This window comes from Tursiops truncatus, chromosome 6 (assembly GCF_011762595.2).
Source record: "Tursiops truncatus isolate mTurTru1 chromosome 6, mTurTru1.mat.Y, whole genome shotgun sequence".
In the NCBI taxonomy this organism is placed as follows: domain Eukaryota; kingdom Metazoa; phylum Chordata; class Mammalia; order Artiodactyla; family Delphinidae; genus Tursiops; species Tursiops truncatus.
The window spans coordinates 113,521,227-113,536,379 of NC_047039.1; the positions used below are offsets into that span (position 1 = coordinate 113,521,227).

At 60.8% G+C, this 15,153-nt stretch overlaps 2 protein-coding genes across 10 annotated transcripts in view; both read right to left on the reverse strand.

Annotated features, from left to right (window-relative positions):
* Nucleotides 1-1,783: 1,783 nt before the first annotated feature.
* On the reverse strand, nt 1,784-9,456 carry CACFD1 (calcium channel flower domain containing 1). Of its 2 annotated transcripts, XM_033859034.2 has the most exons (5): nt 9,259-9,456; nt 6,210-6,282; nt 5,514-5,639; nt 2,592-2,699; nt 1,784-2,025 (listed from the first exon to the last, which is right to left on the reverse strand). In XM_033859034.2, the coding sequence occupies exons 1-5, from the start codon at nt 9,377-9,379 to the stop codon at nt 1,935-1,937; spliced, it is 519 nt and encodes a 172-aa protein (XP_033714925.1). In that variant the 5' UTR covers nt 9,380-9,456; the 3' UTR covers nt 1,784-1,934. The 2 variants fall into 2 exon arrangements, with proteins under 2 accessions (XP_033714925.1, XP_033714926.1); XM_033859035.2 differs by lacking the exons at nt 1,784-2,025; nt 2,592-2,699 and adding an exon at nt 3,694-4,982.
* Nucleotides 9,457-9,950: 494 nt separating this feature from the next.
* The window catches only part of ADAMTS13 (ADAM metallopeptidase with thrombospondin type 1 motif 13), a 32,245-nt gene continuing 27,042 nt past the window's right edge, over nt 9,951-15,153 (reverse strand). For 5 of the 8 annotated variants that reach the window (XM_073806779.1, XM_073806780.1, XM_073806781.1 and 2 more), the window contains 6 exons: nt 14,469-14,673; nt 13,393-13,705; nt 12,753-12,899; nt 12,284-12,460; nt 11,006-11,190; nt 9,951-10,386 (listed from right to left, as the gene is read on the reverse strand). In XM_073806779.1, coding sequence (XP_073662880.1) covers nt 10,123-10,386; nt 11,006-11,190; nt 12,284-12,460; nt 12,753-12,899; nt 13,393-13,705; nt 14,469-14,673 — 1,291 coding nt within the window. In that variant the 3' untranslated portion in view covers nt 9,951-10,122. Of the gene's footprint in view, nt 10,387-11,005; nt 11,191-12,283; nt 12,461-12,752; nt 12,900-13,343; nt 13,706-14,468; nt 14,674-15,153 lie in introns of those variants that run through there. The other 3 variants (XM_073806783.1, XR_012332762.1, XR_012332761.1) reach the window with 3 other exon arrangements.

Here is a 15,153-nt window from a genome sequence, read left to right on the forward strand (position 1 = left end):
ACAGAGCCCAGGGCCGCAGAGGGGGAGGGCCCTGGCGGCCCCGCCCCTCCACCAGCCGGCAAGGTGGGACCCGCCCCCGACTGGGAGACAGGATCGCAGCGCCAGGGCTGCTCGGCTACGCTCATTCGGAACCTCGTCAAGTGACCTGCCCACTCTGGCCTGTGACCGAGGGGTTGGAGGGCCCACCCAACTTCCTCACAGGGCAGAAGCGCAAGCTTCCTCAACACACAGCCAGCCCTTCTCCTCCTGCAGCAAGAAGACCCCCACCAGCAAGGCCCCGGAGGCAGGGGTAGGAGTGACCCCAGAGTCCCACTTCCTGGGTAAGAATGAGCCAGGAGGGGCAGGCAGGGCCCTTGCTCCTCCTGGGAGGTAGACAGGCCTCATTCACGGCACACGCAGGAGAGAGAGACACACAAACACACACACACACACACACACACACATGCACACACCCTGCTGGCCTGGAGAGACCTACAGCCCACAGCCCTTTGAACCCAGTGCTGGCCTGAGGAAATTGGTCCTGGAGGACCCCTGAAGGCACGTGTCGGGCTCCCTGCACAGCTGCTGGGGGACGCTGCTGTGCCCGGGACAGTGCCTGCCCTCCCAGCCTCAAACGCTAACAAACCCCAGAGATGGAAAGTCCCTCTGGGAAGCAAAGACCGGGGCGCAGCCCTGGGGCTGGATCCACAGAGCAGGAGCTGGCCCCTGGGCTCTGGGCGCCCAGAGCAGGCCCAGCCTGGGGTCCCGGGAGGGGCAGGAGCTGAGCCCCAGGCCACCCGGGCGGGCCAGGCCTGTCACACACGCCAATGGCTGAAACCAGTCCAGCAACCAGAGCGGCCGGTGGGCAGGGCGGAAGGAAGGGACGGCGCACGGAGGGAGGCTGGGGAGACGACGCGCACGTCCACACAGGCCCCGCTCCCTGGTGGCCTGGCACCCAGCGCAGTGGGGCAGCTCACAGTGGGAGCAGGGGCGGCTCTAGCCTCTGCCCAGCTCTCAAAAGGCAGGAAGCTCCCTGAGGACAGGGCGGGGGGTGGGGTCAGCAGGTCCACACCAGAGAGGTGGACGGGCAGCCCCGCGGGGCAGGGGAGAGCCTGCCCTCCGCACGTCCTTAGCACCGGGGCCTGGGGGATGGGGAGAACCTAGGGCTGGCCAGGCCCACGGGAAGTGTCCTGGCTCCGTGCTAGTCCAGGCTTCCCGGGAGCCGGGGGAGGGAGCACACCCCAACCAGCGGCTGGGTCACTACCCGGGCTGCCATCGCAGGTCGGGAGCGCTGTGGGCTCCCATGGAGAACAGAGTGGCAGGGGGTGTGGGCAGCAGGACACCGCTCCGCCCTGATGACAGGAGGACAGAGGCAGCCCAGGTGGCTCAGCTTACGGGATGCTCTCCTGCCTGGAGGGCTGAGAGGAGGCCACTGTGGCCAATGCCCAGGCCTGGGTTGATGGACCTCCCACCTCGAGACGGGACCAAAGTCCCCAAAAGCAGCTCCTCGCGGGCCTTCAGCAGGTCTCGGGGGTCCCGCCAGCTGTGTAAGCCTGGAAACCCACCCAGGGGCCTCTTGCCGGCAGGCCACGCGAGCTGGGAAGAGTGGGGTCAGGCGGGCCGTCTGCAGAGCTCTGCAGGCTCCGCGCGGCCTCACGCCCCGAGGCCTGGATCACCCCGAGGCCCCCGCTGCCTGCCGCTACCTCCCATCCCCTCGATGCTGGCCAAGGCCCTCAGAGCCCTCACCCCAGCCCCTCGGCGCCTAGCTTGGGGTGATGCCAATCTGGGGGAGGGGCAGACAGAGGAGGACTCCAGGTGCGGGGACAGGTGAGAGGGACTGAGGGAGCTGGACACAGGCTCCTCCTCCAGGCTGCCCCTCAGGGTCAGTGCGCCTCGGGGACGTGCTCACACAGACCAGAGGGCCGACGGGGGGGCGGGAGGGCCCCCCGACCACATCACAGCTCCCCCTCCAGGGTGTCCGTGAGCTTCTCCTCGTCCGCCTGCTGCTTCTGCTGCTGGATCCTGGCGTAGGAGATCGCGTCGCCCCTGGGGAGAGAGCCAGTCAGCGCCGCACGGGGGACGGACCCCAGACACACAGCCCTCCCAGCCTCCGCCCCATTCCTGACCTGTGACCCAGGTGTGGCCCGCAGACAGAGCCTAGGGGGCCCTCCAGTTTCCCCAGGCAGAGACCCTATTGCTAGGATGGCGGAGACACATCTTGTCACCTCTAAGAGTGACAAAGGCTGCCTGGGATGCTGGGCTGAGGATTCGGATTCTCAGTCTGGGCTCCGCGAGAGAGGGTGAATGCTGACCGTGGAGCCAGGTGTGAGCCCCGATGGGAAGAGGCTCTCAGTAGCCATGCCTCTGCCACCCCTGCTACAGGCTGTGACGAGGCACGACGGGGCCACCAGGGAGTCCCGTGAATTCTCCTGCTCTCACTCCCTAGAGCTCGGACACCCTAGAGACATGGATGGGGGTCACTGACAGCCTCTGTGCTTCCGTTTCCACAACAGAATAACGGGGGCCACTCCCAGCCCTCTCCTCCCTGCGAGACTTCAGGAGGCGGGAAGTAAAGATCCCCCACCCCCGGGGGCTGGGACCAGCAGACGCACTTCTTGCCCAGAGCAGACAGTCCGTACAGCACTCCGGTGGCGAAGGCGACGGCGTTGCCCAGCAGTGTGGTCAGGGTCAGGCTGATGACGATGGGAACGACGGCCATCCTAGAGGAGAAGCAGAGGTCAAAGGGCACCACCACCCCGCGGCCACGACACCACTTCCAGCTTCCCAGGTTCACCCAGCCCCCTTCCCAGACAGCCAGGAACAGGAAGGGTCCCCAGAAATCAGGTGGGGCACAGGTGCACAGCCGGGCTTCGTAAAGTCCTCAAACACCCGTGAACTTGTCTGTAAAATTCCGTGCATTTTCTGGGGAGAGGACCCAAAGCTTTCATCAGATTTTTGAAAGGATCTGTGATCCAAATAGGGTTAAACAGCACCAAAATGGCCCAAAGCCCTGTGCATAAAGACAGGCAGACCAGAAAATGCAGTGTCAGTTCAGTCCCGTAGCGGCTTGGCGACTGGGGGCAAGTTACTCAACTGAGGAGGCTCAGCCTCTCTACGGTAAGGTGGGGACCAAACCTCAGAGGCTTTGAGACTGAACGAGATAAGGCATGTTAAGTTAAGGCATGTTAAGCACGACAGACGCCTGGAACAGCATAAGCACTAAATAAATGTTGGCTCTTATCAGCGCAGTAAAACCAGCCGTATCTCAACAAGGAAGATCCCAAAGGTTAAGGGGACGAGACACGGGGCTTCCTTATGGCAAGGTGCGCGCCAAGAACGGCTAACTGGGTGGTGAGGCAGCTCTGTCTGGTCCAGGCTGGCGCCACCTGGACACAGGTGTCCACTCTGGCTTAAGTATCCATGGGGCCGATGCCCGGTCCTGGTTGGGATTTCCAGACTGGTGGCAGTGATTTGGGTTAACACACACACCCTGTACACGAGGAAGACAAGACTCTTCTTAGACTCTTCTCGGACTCAACCAAATGAATTCTACCTGAATTTCCATTTGGGCGGGACGTGTGATCACGAGGTTTTACTGAAGTTATAAACTTTCTAAGTAATAGAAATTGCTAAGGAAAAGAAAAGACCATGGGGAAAAATCTGTAAAAACAAAACTAAAGGCAAACAACAGGCCAGAAATACATTTGCAGGAAATATAACAAAAAACTAAGAACTCTTTAATATAGAAACACATGTAACTTACTAAGTAAAATGCTACAATGTCAAAAGGCGAAAAGGAAGCTAGACCCTTAACTACCAAAAACGAAAATGCAATTAGTAAAAAACATACAGAAAAAGATTTTACCTTAGATAACAGATACAAATGTGAAAAGGGCACACGGCCCTGGGCCAGGGGAAAGACAGAAGAAACTCAGGTACTCTCTTTGGAAAGCACTTTGGCCACATATTGAAATCTTTTAAATGATTGTAATCTTTGACCTAATAACCCCACACCTGGAAATAGATCCTGAGGAAATCATCATCAACACAGAAAGTTTTAGCACCGAGATGTTCATCACAGCCTGACTTGTACTGCAGGTTACAAATGAAGAAAAGCATGATACGTTCAGCGGAATAAATATTCCTATCATTAAAATTCATCTTATGGGGACCTCTCTGGTGGCACAGTGGTTAAGAATCCGCCTACCAATGCAGGGGACACGGGTTCGATCCCTGGTTCAATCCCTGGAAGATCCCACATGCTGCAGAGCAACTAAGCCCGTGTGCCACAACGACTGAGCCTGTGAGCCACAACTACTGAGCCCGCGTGCCTAGAGCCCGTGCGCCGCAACGAGGGAAGCCACCGCCACAATGAGAAGCCCATGCACCACAATGAAGAGTATCCCCTGCTCACCACAACTAGAGAAAGCCCGCATGCAGCAACGAAGACCCAACACAGCCAAAAATTAATTAATTAATTTTTTTAGAAAGTCATCTTACGAAGCCTTTGTGGTAATACTGAAAATATTTCTACCATGATTTTAAGGGGGAAAAAACCCAGGATACAAATGTACTTGTAATGGTTAAAACTGTGCGAAAACAGGTTTTAGAAAATGCCTGAAGACAGAGTGAAAGGACACATATCAAAATGTTAACGAGTAGTGGGGCTTTGGGTAACAACTTTTTATTTCCACATTATTTTTAATGAATGTATATTACTGTTAGCATTTTTAACTAATTAAAAAGAAACAGGAACGCCGGCAAAGGAGGCGCCGATGCGTGGTATTTCGTATTCCTCTGTGCTTTAAACACAGTGGAAAACGGCTCTAGAGCTGAGCACGTATCCTGTGCTCCGACACCACTACTGGCCTCCAGAAAGGGAAGAAACCCTTGAAATAAAAACCTCCATATTTATTTCTAAAGATAATCTAGACACAACCACTTCGGCTGCTGCTGCCGGACGCTGCTGAGGGCCTCCTGGACACCAGGCACCGCGCCGGAAGCTGCATTAAACACACCCACAGATTAGTTCAATCTCACGGCTCGGATGGGAGGTACTACGTACTGAACTTGTTGTCAGATGTGGGAAAATAAGAAAAGCATATTTGGAAGGCACTATTTTTTGTTCTGTAACTTGCTTCTTTCCCCGTTCACGTCAGGACACCTCGATCGGCCACAGTCCTGAAAGGCTGCACAGAGGCACATACGGATCTTCCAGAATCTGCTCTACAACTCCCAACTGATGGGCCCACAGTCCAGGCATTTCTCGCGTTCTCTATTACACGTACTGCTGCGAGGTGTACGCATCTCACGTCTGAATACTGTGCGGCTGGACCTGTAGGCCAGACGCAGAGCCCTGGACGCTGGGTCCCATCGTAGAGCGGGTCCCTCATGTGACTCTGCACAAACGCCATCCCTGTTTAAACCTCTACCGAGAGTAAACTAAGCAGCCGTCCGCCCAGCCCGGCCAACACTGTCACCTGCAGAAGCAGGGTCTGGGGGAGCCGAGTCAGGCCCGGCCCGCGGCCCCTCACCCGCAGTAGAAGATGGCCTTCTGCCAGGAGCGCAGCTGGTCCACCTTCGCCGCCACCGTGTTCGCAAACTCGATGAACTGGCAGCAGAAGGGCGCCTCGCACAGCAGCAGGACGAACGCGTTCATGCTGCAGAGAGAGGAACAGGCTGGCGCCCAGGCCGGCGAGTCCCCCGCCCCCCTCAGGGCCCCTCCGCCTGCTCCCGGTTGCTCCCCACGCTCTGGGCTCCGGGAGGAGCCGGAGCAGGGCAGCCAGTCCACCGCCACAGCCCGCCCTCGGGATGCCCTCGCTGGAGGAGGAACTCGGCGAGCCCTGAGCGCGGCGCGTGTCTGCGCTGGGGACAGCTGAGCCCGAGGTGGCACGCCAAGGGTGCCTGCTCCCGCCTTTGGGTTCTCCGTGTCCGGGTCACAGTCACCGTGACCAGACACTGGGCCCTCACAGCGGGCCGGGCCCTTCCATCCACCCCCACCGTGGAGGGAAAGCACCCTCGCTATCCCCGTTGGCCGCCAAGAACCCCCTGAGCCCCAGAGTAGGAACACACACAACTAATGCCACCCCAGGTCTCCCACACACCACTGGTGCCCAGTAACCCTCACAGACCAGTCAACCCAATTCAGCTCACTCGTGTTCCACCTGGGAGGTGCCCAGAAATCCACACGCCCCAACACCCCCCGGCAGGACGGTCACACGGCTACTTACATCATCCACACGCCGGCCGCGATGTTCAGAGGGTGGATGGTAATGCAGTTGAAGAAGCCGGAGATGGCGCAAGCTTGGAAGCAAGAGACACGGGCAGAAATCAGCAGGGAGGAAGGGACCGAGCCCGCGGGCAGGCCACCTGGGCAGACGGCGGCTCGTGGAAGCACGAGACCCCTTCCGACCCCAGCACCTGGCTCTTACAGCACCCAGACGTCTCCCCACTGCCACCAGAGACAAGCAAGGCCAACACAACGACTCCATGAACAGGTGAGGACGCAGCCTCAGACAGGCCAAGTGGCTTGCCCAGACCTCACGGCCAGGGTGCGGCTGGACCCCAGAGCTGGCTCGCTCTAGGGGCTCAGCGAGGCAGCGTGGACATCCCGCCCTCTCTCTGTTCTGGGGTTGGAGAAGCCCGCCCTCTGAACCCCAGCTGTCCCAAAACCCATCCCACAAGGTGCGTAGCATGAAAAAGAGAACGTCTCTCAAGGGCTCAGGCCAGGGCAGGCGGCACCGTGCCCAGGGCAGGCCACGAGAGAAGTCCTCTGGATCTGGGTTGGGACAGGGCTGCCCCTCCTGGAAAAGAAATCAGGACCAGGTCGACCTGGACCGCAATTCCAGCTCTGCCTGACCCGCCAGCCCAGTGACTTTACGTATGTTCTTTTCACCTTTCCAGGCCTGTTTTCTCTCCTGCACACAGGACAGCCCTACAGCCCAGCCCACCCACCCTGAAATACCAAGGGTCTGCAGCAGGGAGGGTGCATCCTCTCCTACCCCGGAAAGCGGTTTCTCTGATGCCCCAAATGCTGAGCCTCGCTCACCCCTCCCGACAGCATCCCACCGAGGGGTCCGCACAGTCGCCTGCCTCCTCTCTCACAGCCCCCAGCCCGGCTCCACCGAGAACTCCGGGAGTCTGCCCGGCGGCGCCTGGCCGCTGGGCAGGAAGCCGGGCAGGAAGCTGGGCCTTCCGAGGCAGCGATGAGCAGCCAGTTCATTAAACTTGCAGCAGCTCCCTCTGCACCTGACCTGGAATTCTCCGGTTTTCCCATGTAACCCTATGCAGACAGCAGACGACGGAAGAGGAAACCAGATGCAGTGAACCCAAACTGCAACGGGACCGCCCTCGTACGTCCCCCGCCAAAGCCTCCTCCAGCGACAGATGTACTTCCCGCCTACTAAAGGCGGCACCTGTCCTGGGACAGGTCACACACACATTCAGGCAGCAAGGCTCCCCAGGGCCACGGACGTGAGCGCCCACGATACAGTACTGCCCCTGCGTGACGTCAGCCGTGCCTGGTCTCACCTGACAGCGCCCCATACTTCCTGCCGCAGGTGGCACGTCACCTGTACCCCACTATCTACCAACAGCCAGCCCTGGGGGAGGACCAGGCTTCAACCCAGACACACAGGCTCCGGCCAGGAGCCCTTTAACCATCAAGGGCTGGAAGGTGTCCCCTCGGGGTGTCCAGCACTCCTGCCAGGTGAGGGAGGTGCCCCGTGCCAGCCTGTCTCCTCCCAAGCTCTGGCCTCGAGCTGATGCTCAGGACCCTGCGGAAACGCCTCTCCCGAGACCCCCCCCCCCCGCGTCGGAAGGTGCCCTACGCCACAGCCACCAGCCGCAAACACGAGGCTTAGCTGAACTCCAGTCCCATCTCTACAACTGCTCCGTGCTGTGCGTTCTACTCTGTACTATATACTATTTGGGATTCACACGACAAGCACTTTCCCCACTGCAGGTAAAACGGACATTTCAGAGCGACGTCACAGGTTTCTCCTGAAGCGTCATCTGTAGCCCCAACACCATGAAGTCCTGGGGTGGCCCAAGAATCCCACTTCGAAAAGCGCAGAACTGGATGCGACGCCAGGGCTAACGAGGGAGTTGGCGGGGCAGCTGACCCCAAGATGGAGGGAGGAGGGTGCCAGCCCACAGGCCCCGCTCAGGCCCCTTCCCTTCTCCCCCCCACCCCGCCCCATCACTGTCACTCCCACAGCAGCCTCACTCTGATCTGCCAGGGAAACAGCTACCCAGACTCCAGAGGATCATGTCTAAGCCCTGACCAGTCTCTCCTACAAAGTCAAAAACACGCTCCCTCTGAAGAGCAACGACAGGGACTCAGAGGCCTTTTTGTGACTGGAGGGAGGGCCTGTCCCGTTATCACCGCTGAACTTTCGTCCAGCCTCCCTCCACCTGCGAGGACCACGAGACTGGAAGGGGAGCCTAAGGAGGTGCTCCTTCGACATATCCGGTCCGGGTCTGCTTGCCTCTGGAAGACCTGCCTCTGGAAGGATCTGCCTTCCTACGTATGTTCTTCGGGGGACTGCGCTCAAAGCGCCTAGCTTTCCAGGAAACCTGAGGTCGGGGTGTGCGTGTCCGCGATGCGGGGTGGGGAGTAGAAGTAGGGGAGATGAGGGACGGTGGAGGCAGCGTTGACAGCAGGAGGGAGAGGTGACATCAGGGGAAGCGCACTGCCTCCAGTGCGGACCCAGAGGAGAGGCCGCCTCCCTCAGCTCACTGCCTGGCCCTCCCGTGGGGACCGCCTGGCCCTCAGGAAGCCTGGCCAGCACCTGCCCCACTTATAAACAACCTTCGCCCAAAGGTTAAGGCGCCTGCCGCCCGCACCCACACCCGAGTCAACAGGTGAGGCGGCCTCCGGACCAGACTGAGCCCGGGTTTCAGCACTGGCATCTGGGCAATCTCGGAAGGCCCCCGGAGTAGGTGCCGCACTGCCCTCACGCTCAGAGGAGCCGTAGAGGAGCAAGTCTCGGCCGCGTCGTTCCCTCCTGGAACGTCCCTTGAGCTGCTCGACAGCCCCGGACCCAGGAGCCCAGGCCGCGGGCCGGTAACCACAGCAACCGCAGAAGCGCCGGCTTCCCTCCGCCCCCGCCGCGGCCCAGAGCCGCGCGTGGCCCGGACACCCCGGCCCCAAGCCGGTCTCTTCCCGGGGGGAGGGGGGGCCGCGGGGGGAGGCCACCGGGGGGGGGGGGGGGCGGGGCCGGGCGCGCAGGCGCAGCGTGCGGCAGCGCCGGCCCCTCCCCCAGGCTGGGTACTCACAGACGGCCCCTAACACCCCCGACAGGCGACACAGCCAGCGGTACCACCATGTCACGCCCTCCTCCTGCTCGGGCGGCGCCGAGCTCACGGACGCCCCAGCCGTTCCGCCCGCACCGCTCATGGTGCCGCCGTCCGGCGCTCCCGCAGCCCTCACAAAGGGCTCCGGAGCCGGCCGCGTCGTCCCGGCGCGCTGCCTTGTGGGAGAGGCGGCCGCTTATTAGCATAGGGGGCGGGGCTCTCGGGGTTGGGAGAGGGGCTCCCGAGAGGCTCGTGCTCATTAGCATAGAGGTAGGGCCGCGGGTAGGTGCGCCCGAGCGGGCCCGTGTCATTAGCATAGGGGGCGGGGCCCGCAGGGACCTGGATATGGAGGGCCCTAAGGGCTCGCGCTTATTAGCATAGGGGGCGGGTCCTGGCGCCGCAGGACTCCCAGGCGGTCAAACATTCCCACCCAGACTAGTATAGGGGCGGGGCTTCGATGAGAATTATCAGGTGCGCCAGCCTCAGGGCCCCATCGGGACTCCCAACTCCCTCGCCTCTCCTCCCTGGGTAGGAAGACGACCGCTAGGGGTGGCCAGGGGGTTGCTCAGATCTGGTGTGGATCTGGAGCCCGACCGCGGCCACGGAAGCCCTGCCGTGTGGGGAGGTGGGTTTTCAAGCCATATTTGGACAGGTTATGTAAAGAAAACGCCACTCAGACCTCACGTTCCGTTTATTGGTACCCGAGGGGCTGGGAGCTGCTTTTCCGGAGAGTCTCCCCTCCCACCCTCTAACGTTTTGCACGTTGAAGGAAGCCCTAAAGGAGATACTTAATTTTGGAGGGAATTCGAATTGGAAAGCCAGGCACCTAACGGGTGCTCATAAATGTCAGGTTCCTCCTTTTCCCTTCCCAGACCGGGAGGAGGCATCCCACTGTGACCGCTGGTCAACTGAGGGATGTGCTTGGAGATGCGGGGCATCGTCAGGCTGATGAGCTCTAGCCTGGAGGGTCCAGTACTGGCCCCGAAGGCTGGTGTGCGCCTCCAGGAAGCCCTGGCTAAACTCCATCTCTGCCTGGCTGCCCTCTGACTCCCAGTAGAGCGTCTGTTGCCCACGAAATGTCGTTGTCCTCAGGCTGTGGATATCCCGGATCTGGGAGGAAAGGGGCAGCCCCAAGGGACCGACCACAAATGATAATTAGCTAGCATTCACGAGCCCTTAATATACAAGGTATCATATACCCTGGGTCACATTTAATCCTCACACAACAGCCCTATCAGGAAGACACCATTATTCTACCTAGGAAACTGAGGCTCAGAGAAGTTGTGCTCCTTCCCCAGGGACGCACAGCCAGGACGCCAGAGCTGGGATTTGAGTCCAGATTAGTTTGATTACAGAGGCCAGGCTGCCTCCTCCAGGGAGCTGATACCTTACAGATGCCAGTTCTCCCAGAACACATGAAAACCTCATCGGGGAGGGCTCGGCCCACTCTTCTGGCAAAATTATATCAGGGTCTAAAATCAGGCTTCAGTCCTGGGTGAACTGGCAGTCTACATTGGAAAAGGTCTCTTCTATTTCATTCTTGTAGGGAACTCAATAAGCATTTGTTGGTGAATAAGTGGAGGAAACTTCTCTCCCATTCTCTCACTAACGATTTTGAGGGGTTTGATCAGAAGTAAACTCAGTGGGTCCTATAGCCCAGCAACCCCCAGTCCCTGTCCCCAGAGATGGATGTCCAGAATTAGAGCAGAAATCATCCTGGTGGCCTCACCAAGATGTAGCTGGAATCTGTTCCCTCGGTTCTGGTGCCCGTGTCCATGGCCAGGGCACGGATGGCGATCCGGGCCTGTGGGGCCACGTCGATGAAGATTCGGCAGCCCCCCATGTTCCTCCCATCCGGACTCAATGATGGACTCACGATTTCACCCCGGGGTCCAAAGAGCTGCATGTCACATCCTGCAGGGGGAGAGCAGGCGTACAGACTGGGTGTGGACCACCTCCGGAACATAGGAGTCCCCCAGAGTGACCACTCTTGCCAGAGGCCAGGGCAGCAGGGCAGCCGGGGAGCAGTGGGGGATCAGTGTGGCACTGCGGTCAAGATCGGGGCTCCCAGGCAGAAGTCTCCACCGAACCCCATCTCTACCACTTCCCGGTTGTGTGACCCTAGGTGAAGGCTTTAAACGCTCCGCGCTTCAGTTCCTTCCTCCGTAAAGCGAAGGGAACGACAGCACACACGGGGCAGGGCAGTCTTTAAGAGGAATCAGCGAAGTCACACGTGCAAAAGTGCTTCATGCTGCACCCGCCCCAACCGGGGCAGCCCTTCCTGCCTGCGCCTCCTGGGCCTCCCTCAAAGCAGGTGCCTGCATGTGGGGAGGCTGGGAAGTGAGGAGTGATGACCAGGTAGGAGCTGGTGCCGATGCGCTGCACACTGAGGGGCAGAGGAAGAAGCCCCCCAGGGTCCCACTTCTCACCTGTGGCCTGGGGGGACCCCTAGGGAAGCCACCTTCAGCAAGCTTGGGCTGTGGAAGAGGGCAAGCCCCCTGAAGCAACCTAGACAGCTCTCCGTGGATACGGATGGGCCCACGGGCTAGCAGGGCTCTCGGGGACGCCATCCTCCGCACGAGGTGTGCACGTGCACCCACGCCCTGCTGAGCGGAGGATGAGCCAGGAGGACAGTGCACCCAACAGGACTGAGGAAAGAGGCTCGCAGAAGGACCTTACAGGATCCTGAAGGACCTGCGTGCCGGGGCCAGGGTGTGGGGCCCCCGACGGCCTGAGTGAGGGAGTGAGGATGTCCGCCCATCTCGCGCAGGGCCCCAGAGAGGAAGGAACACCGTGCGCCTCCGGGACCTCGTCCTGATCGCACATACAGGGATGGGGGTGTCGGGGGGTGTCGGGGGGTGTCCGGGAAGGCGCTGCTTTTCATTCTCAGTCAGCTCAGCTCCCTGTCTGCCTTGCCCGCTGGCCCGTCGGGACTGGCCCCGTTGGCAGCAGCACCCAGCCAGCCAGCCTCTGGGGAAGGCGGGGAGGCTCCAGGGCCTCGCCATACCTCGGTGGAAGGCTCCCGGGGCAGGCTGGCTCGAATACCGAAGCAGCACTCCGCCTCGCAGCTGCACAAGACGCTGCCTCACCACCAGCGTGTTGGCTTTGGAGCTGAAAGTCATGCCGGGCAGCTTCCTGCACATCTTCCTCCACGTGAGCCTCCCCCAAAGCAGCAGCATCTCCCCTGGGAAGTGGCAGTGAGGTGAGGACCCAGCACCCCGAGCCCAGGTCCTGACTCTCCCACTTGCTGGCTATGCGACTGTAAGGAACTGGACGTGTGATAATCTCTCCTAGCCTCAGCTTCCTCATCTGTGAAATGGGGACAACCACACCCCAGTTAGGAGCTGGCTGCGATGGTTACACATGGGGATGCACCTGGAGGATCCCCCCAGGAATGGGGCGCCCTGGCGTCACACTCACTGGCACCTAGCAGATCCTGTCACTGGCAATAGCTGCTCACGTGGCCCTAGACATACCGGCACTGCAGTTGAGGGAACTGTCGAGGACTCGGAGGGTCACCACCTCACCCAGGGGCCGCCCGATGGCCACTGCACAGTCTGCCCGCGCTGGGCCTCGCATGTCAATGGTTCCTGTCGGCTCAAGGTGCTGCCGGCCACAGGCGCCTGGAAAGAGGGCGGGAACTTCCAGGTGGGGTATCCCCAGCAGGGCAGGGCCGGGGGCTTTCCGTGCTGGGGAAGGAGACTGGGAGCTGGGGCGGCTGGCGTCCTCCTAGGCCCCGCCGGAAGCTTTCTCAGGCAAGGAGGGGGCTGCGTGGGCCAGAGCATCGCCACCCAAGGCAGACATGCCAGCAAGAGGGAGGCAGCGTGTACAGTGGGTCACACAGGCGGGGATTCTGACTCTGTGACACCCTCCCTTGATGATAATAAGTGAGCTTGCACTTTACCAGTGAGGAAGAGGCCCCCCTGAACCCGGCCTCCAAGCCCATCCCTTCAGCCCGACCGCACTCATCCCAGCGTCCCGGGCGCTGCAGCCACAGGACCACCCCCAGGAGGTCCCCACAAGGAGTACGGCCTGGCTCTCCCAGGTGAACATGCCTTTGCCCACACCTCTTGCAGCCAGTCAGCCGCCCAGACAGAAAGGAGGAAGGAACGTAACTGGACTCTGCTGGGCTTTCCTGGGGCCCGGGCGGGAGTCCTTGCGGCCGGGGAGCTGGGGAGAGGAGGTGGGCCTGGGGCTCGGGCCACTGCGGGGAAGCGGTGGCAGCTGTGGTCTGGCCAGGAGCAGTGGATTCCTCGTGGGGCACCAGGCTGGGTGTCCCCTGCCCTGCACAGGGCCCAGCCCAGCAGCCCCGCACCGTCACCGGCTTGGGCAAATGCTGGCAGAAGTCGGCTGGCACGGGCACCCGGGCCTGGGGTCCGAGGCAGGCGGCGTGCCGGCGCTGGATGCCATCCCCACACGAGACAGAGCACTGCCAGGAAAGATAGGAAGGAGTTGGGACTGACCCCGCTGAAGGGTGACAAGGACAGCGGCGACCACAGGCCGGGCAGGATCTGATATAATCTTTGCACAACACGGGAGGCGGGCATGGGTGTCCACGCTCCTCAGAGAAGTCACCTTGCAAGGATCACACGGGGAGGAGGGGCAGGGGTTCAAGCCCAGGTCTCTCCCCGTCGCCCTCGAGGTCTCTCTGCCCTGCAGCCCCTGGAGCGGGGAGCAGGCAGTGCGGCTTCATCCTTCCGCCCTCCATCACTCGTCACAGCCTGGTGTCCACCCTCCCCTCCCACCCCGCACTGCCCCACCCAAGGGATCAACTCCCCCGACCCAGATGCCCAGGGTCCTCCTGACGCAGGCAGCGGTGGCCGTCTGCTTTGCCTCTTCTCCCTCCGCACCGTGAGTGAGCCCCTCTGCGGGGGACCTGGCCCTGTCTGACTTTGTCTCTCCAGCGCCTTGTGAGGTGCTGGGCACGGGGTGCCATTTGCTCATCTGTGGGGAGTTACCAGCCCTTCATCTTCTGGAGTCTTCAGACCTCAGGGCCTCTTAAGGCTTACCTGTCCCCCACGTCTCTAGGCCTTGCTATGTCTTCCATCTCTAGGTGCCCCGGCTGCCCTCTCCCCAAGAGACACAGCTCTCCCCCTGCTTTCAGGGGACCACAATGAATCAAAGCCCCCAAAGGTCCCCATGTGTGAGGACCCTCGGCCCGTGCACTCACCAGCCCCAGCTGCAGCACTTACCTGCATCCAGGCGCTGACGTGCCACCGGTAGGTGCAGTCGGCGATGATGCAGGGGATGCTGGCCTGCGGCCGCACCAGACCTACACAGGCCGCCCCATCCACCTCTGTGTCCTGGCCTTGGTCCAGCTGCACACAGGCCACCAAGCGCATGGCAGTGCCGAGACCACAGCTGGCTGAACATGGGCCAAGGGACGTGACCTTCCACCTGCAGGAAGAGAAGACCCCAGAGAGAGGCTAGGCTTCCCTGAAGGTGGCACTGCCCCGGTGGGCTCCATGGATTGCCAGCCAGGACAGGTTCCAAGGCCACTGGGATCCAGCAGTACAGCCCCTGCAACCCTCCTGGCTAGTCACAGGGCTGAGTGGCAAGGGAAAGGCTCTGCGGGAAAGAGAGCTCTTTTCCCTTAACAAGGTGCCCCCTTTCTTCCCCTTTATCACAGGACACCCGTGGACACCCAGCTGCTTGCTAGTCCGAGTAGCAGGGACGGGGGAGCAGTGACCCAGGATGAAGGAGAACAGATCTCCACATCAGTCAGTCCTGCCCATGTTAACTTATCATGTTTCAACAAACGATAATGACCGACAGTTTTCAGAGCCGAGACAGAAGGCAGGTAGGCCGCACTGGAGCCTGGAGCCCTAGAGTCTCCGCGCTATGCTGCCCTCCCGGCCCGTGATGCCCCCTCTCAAA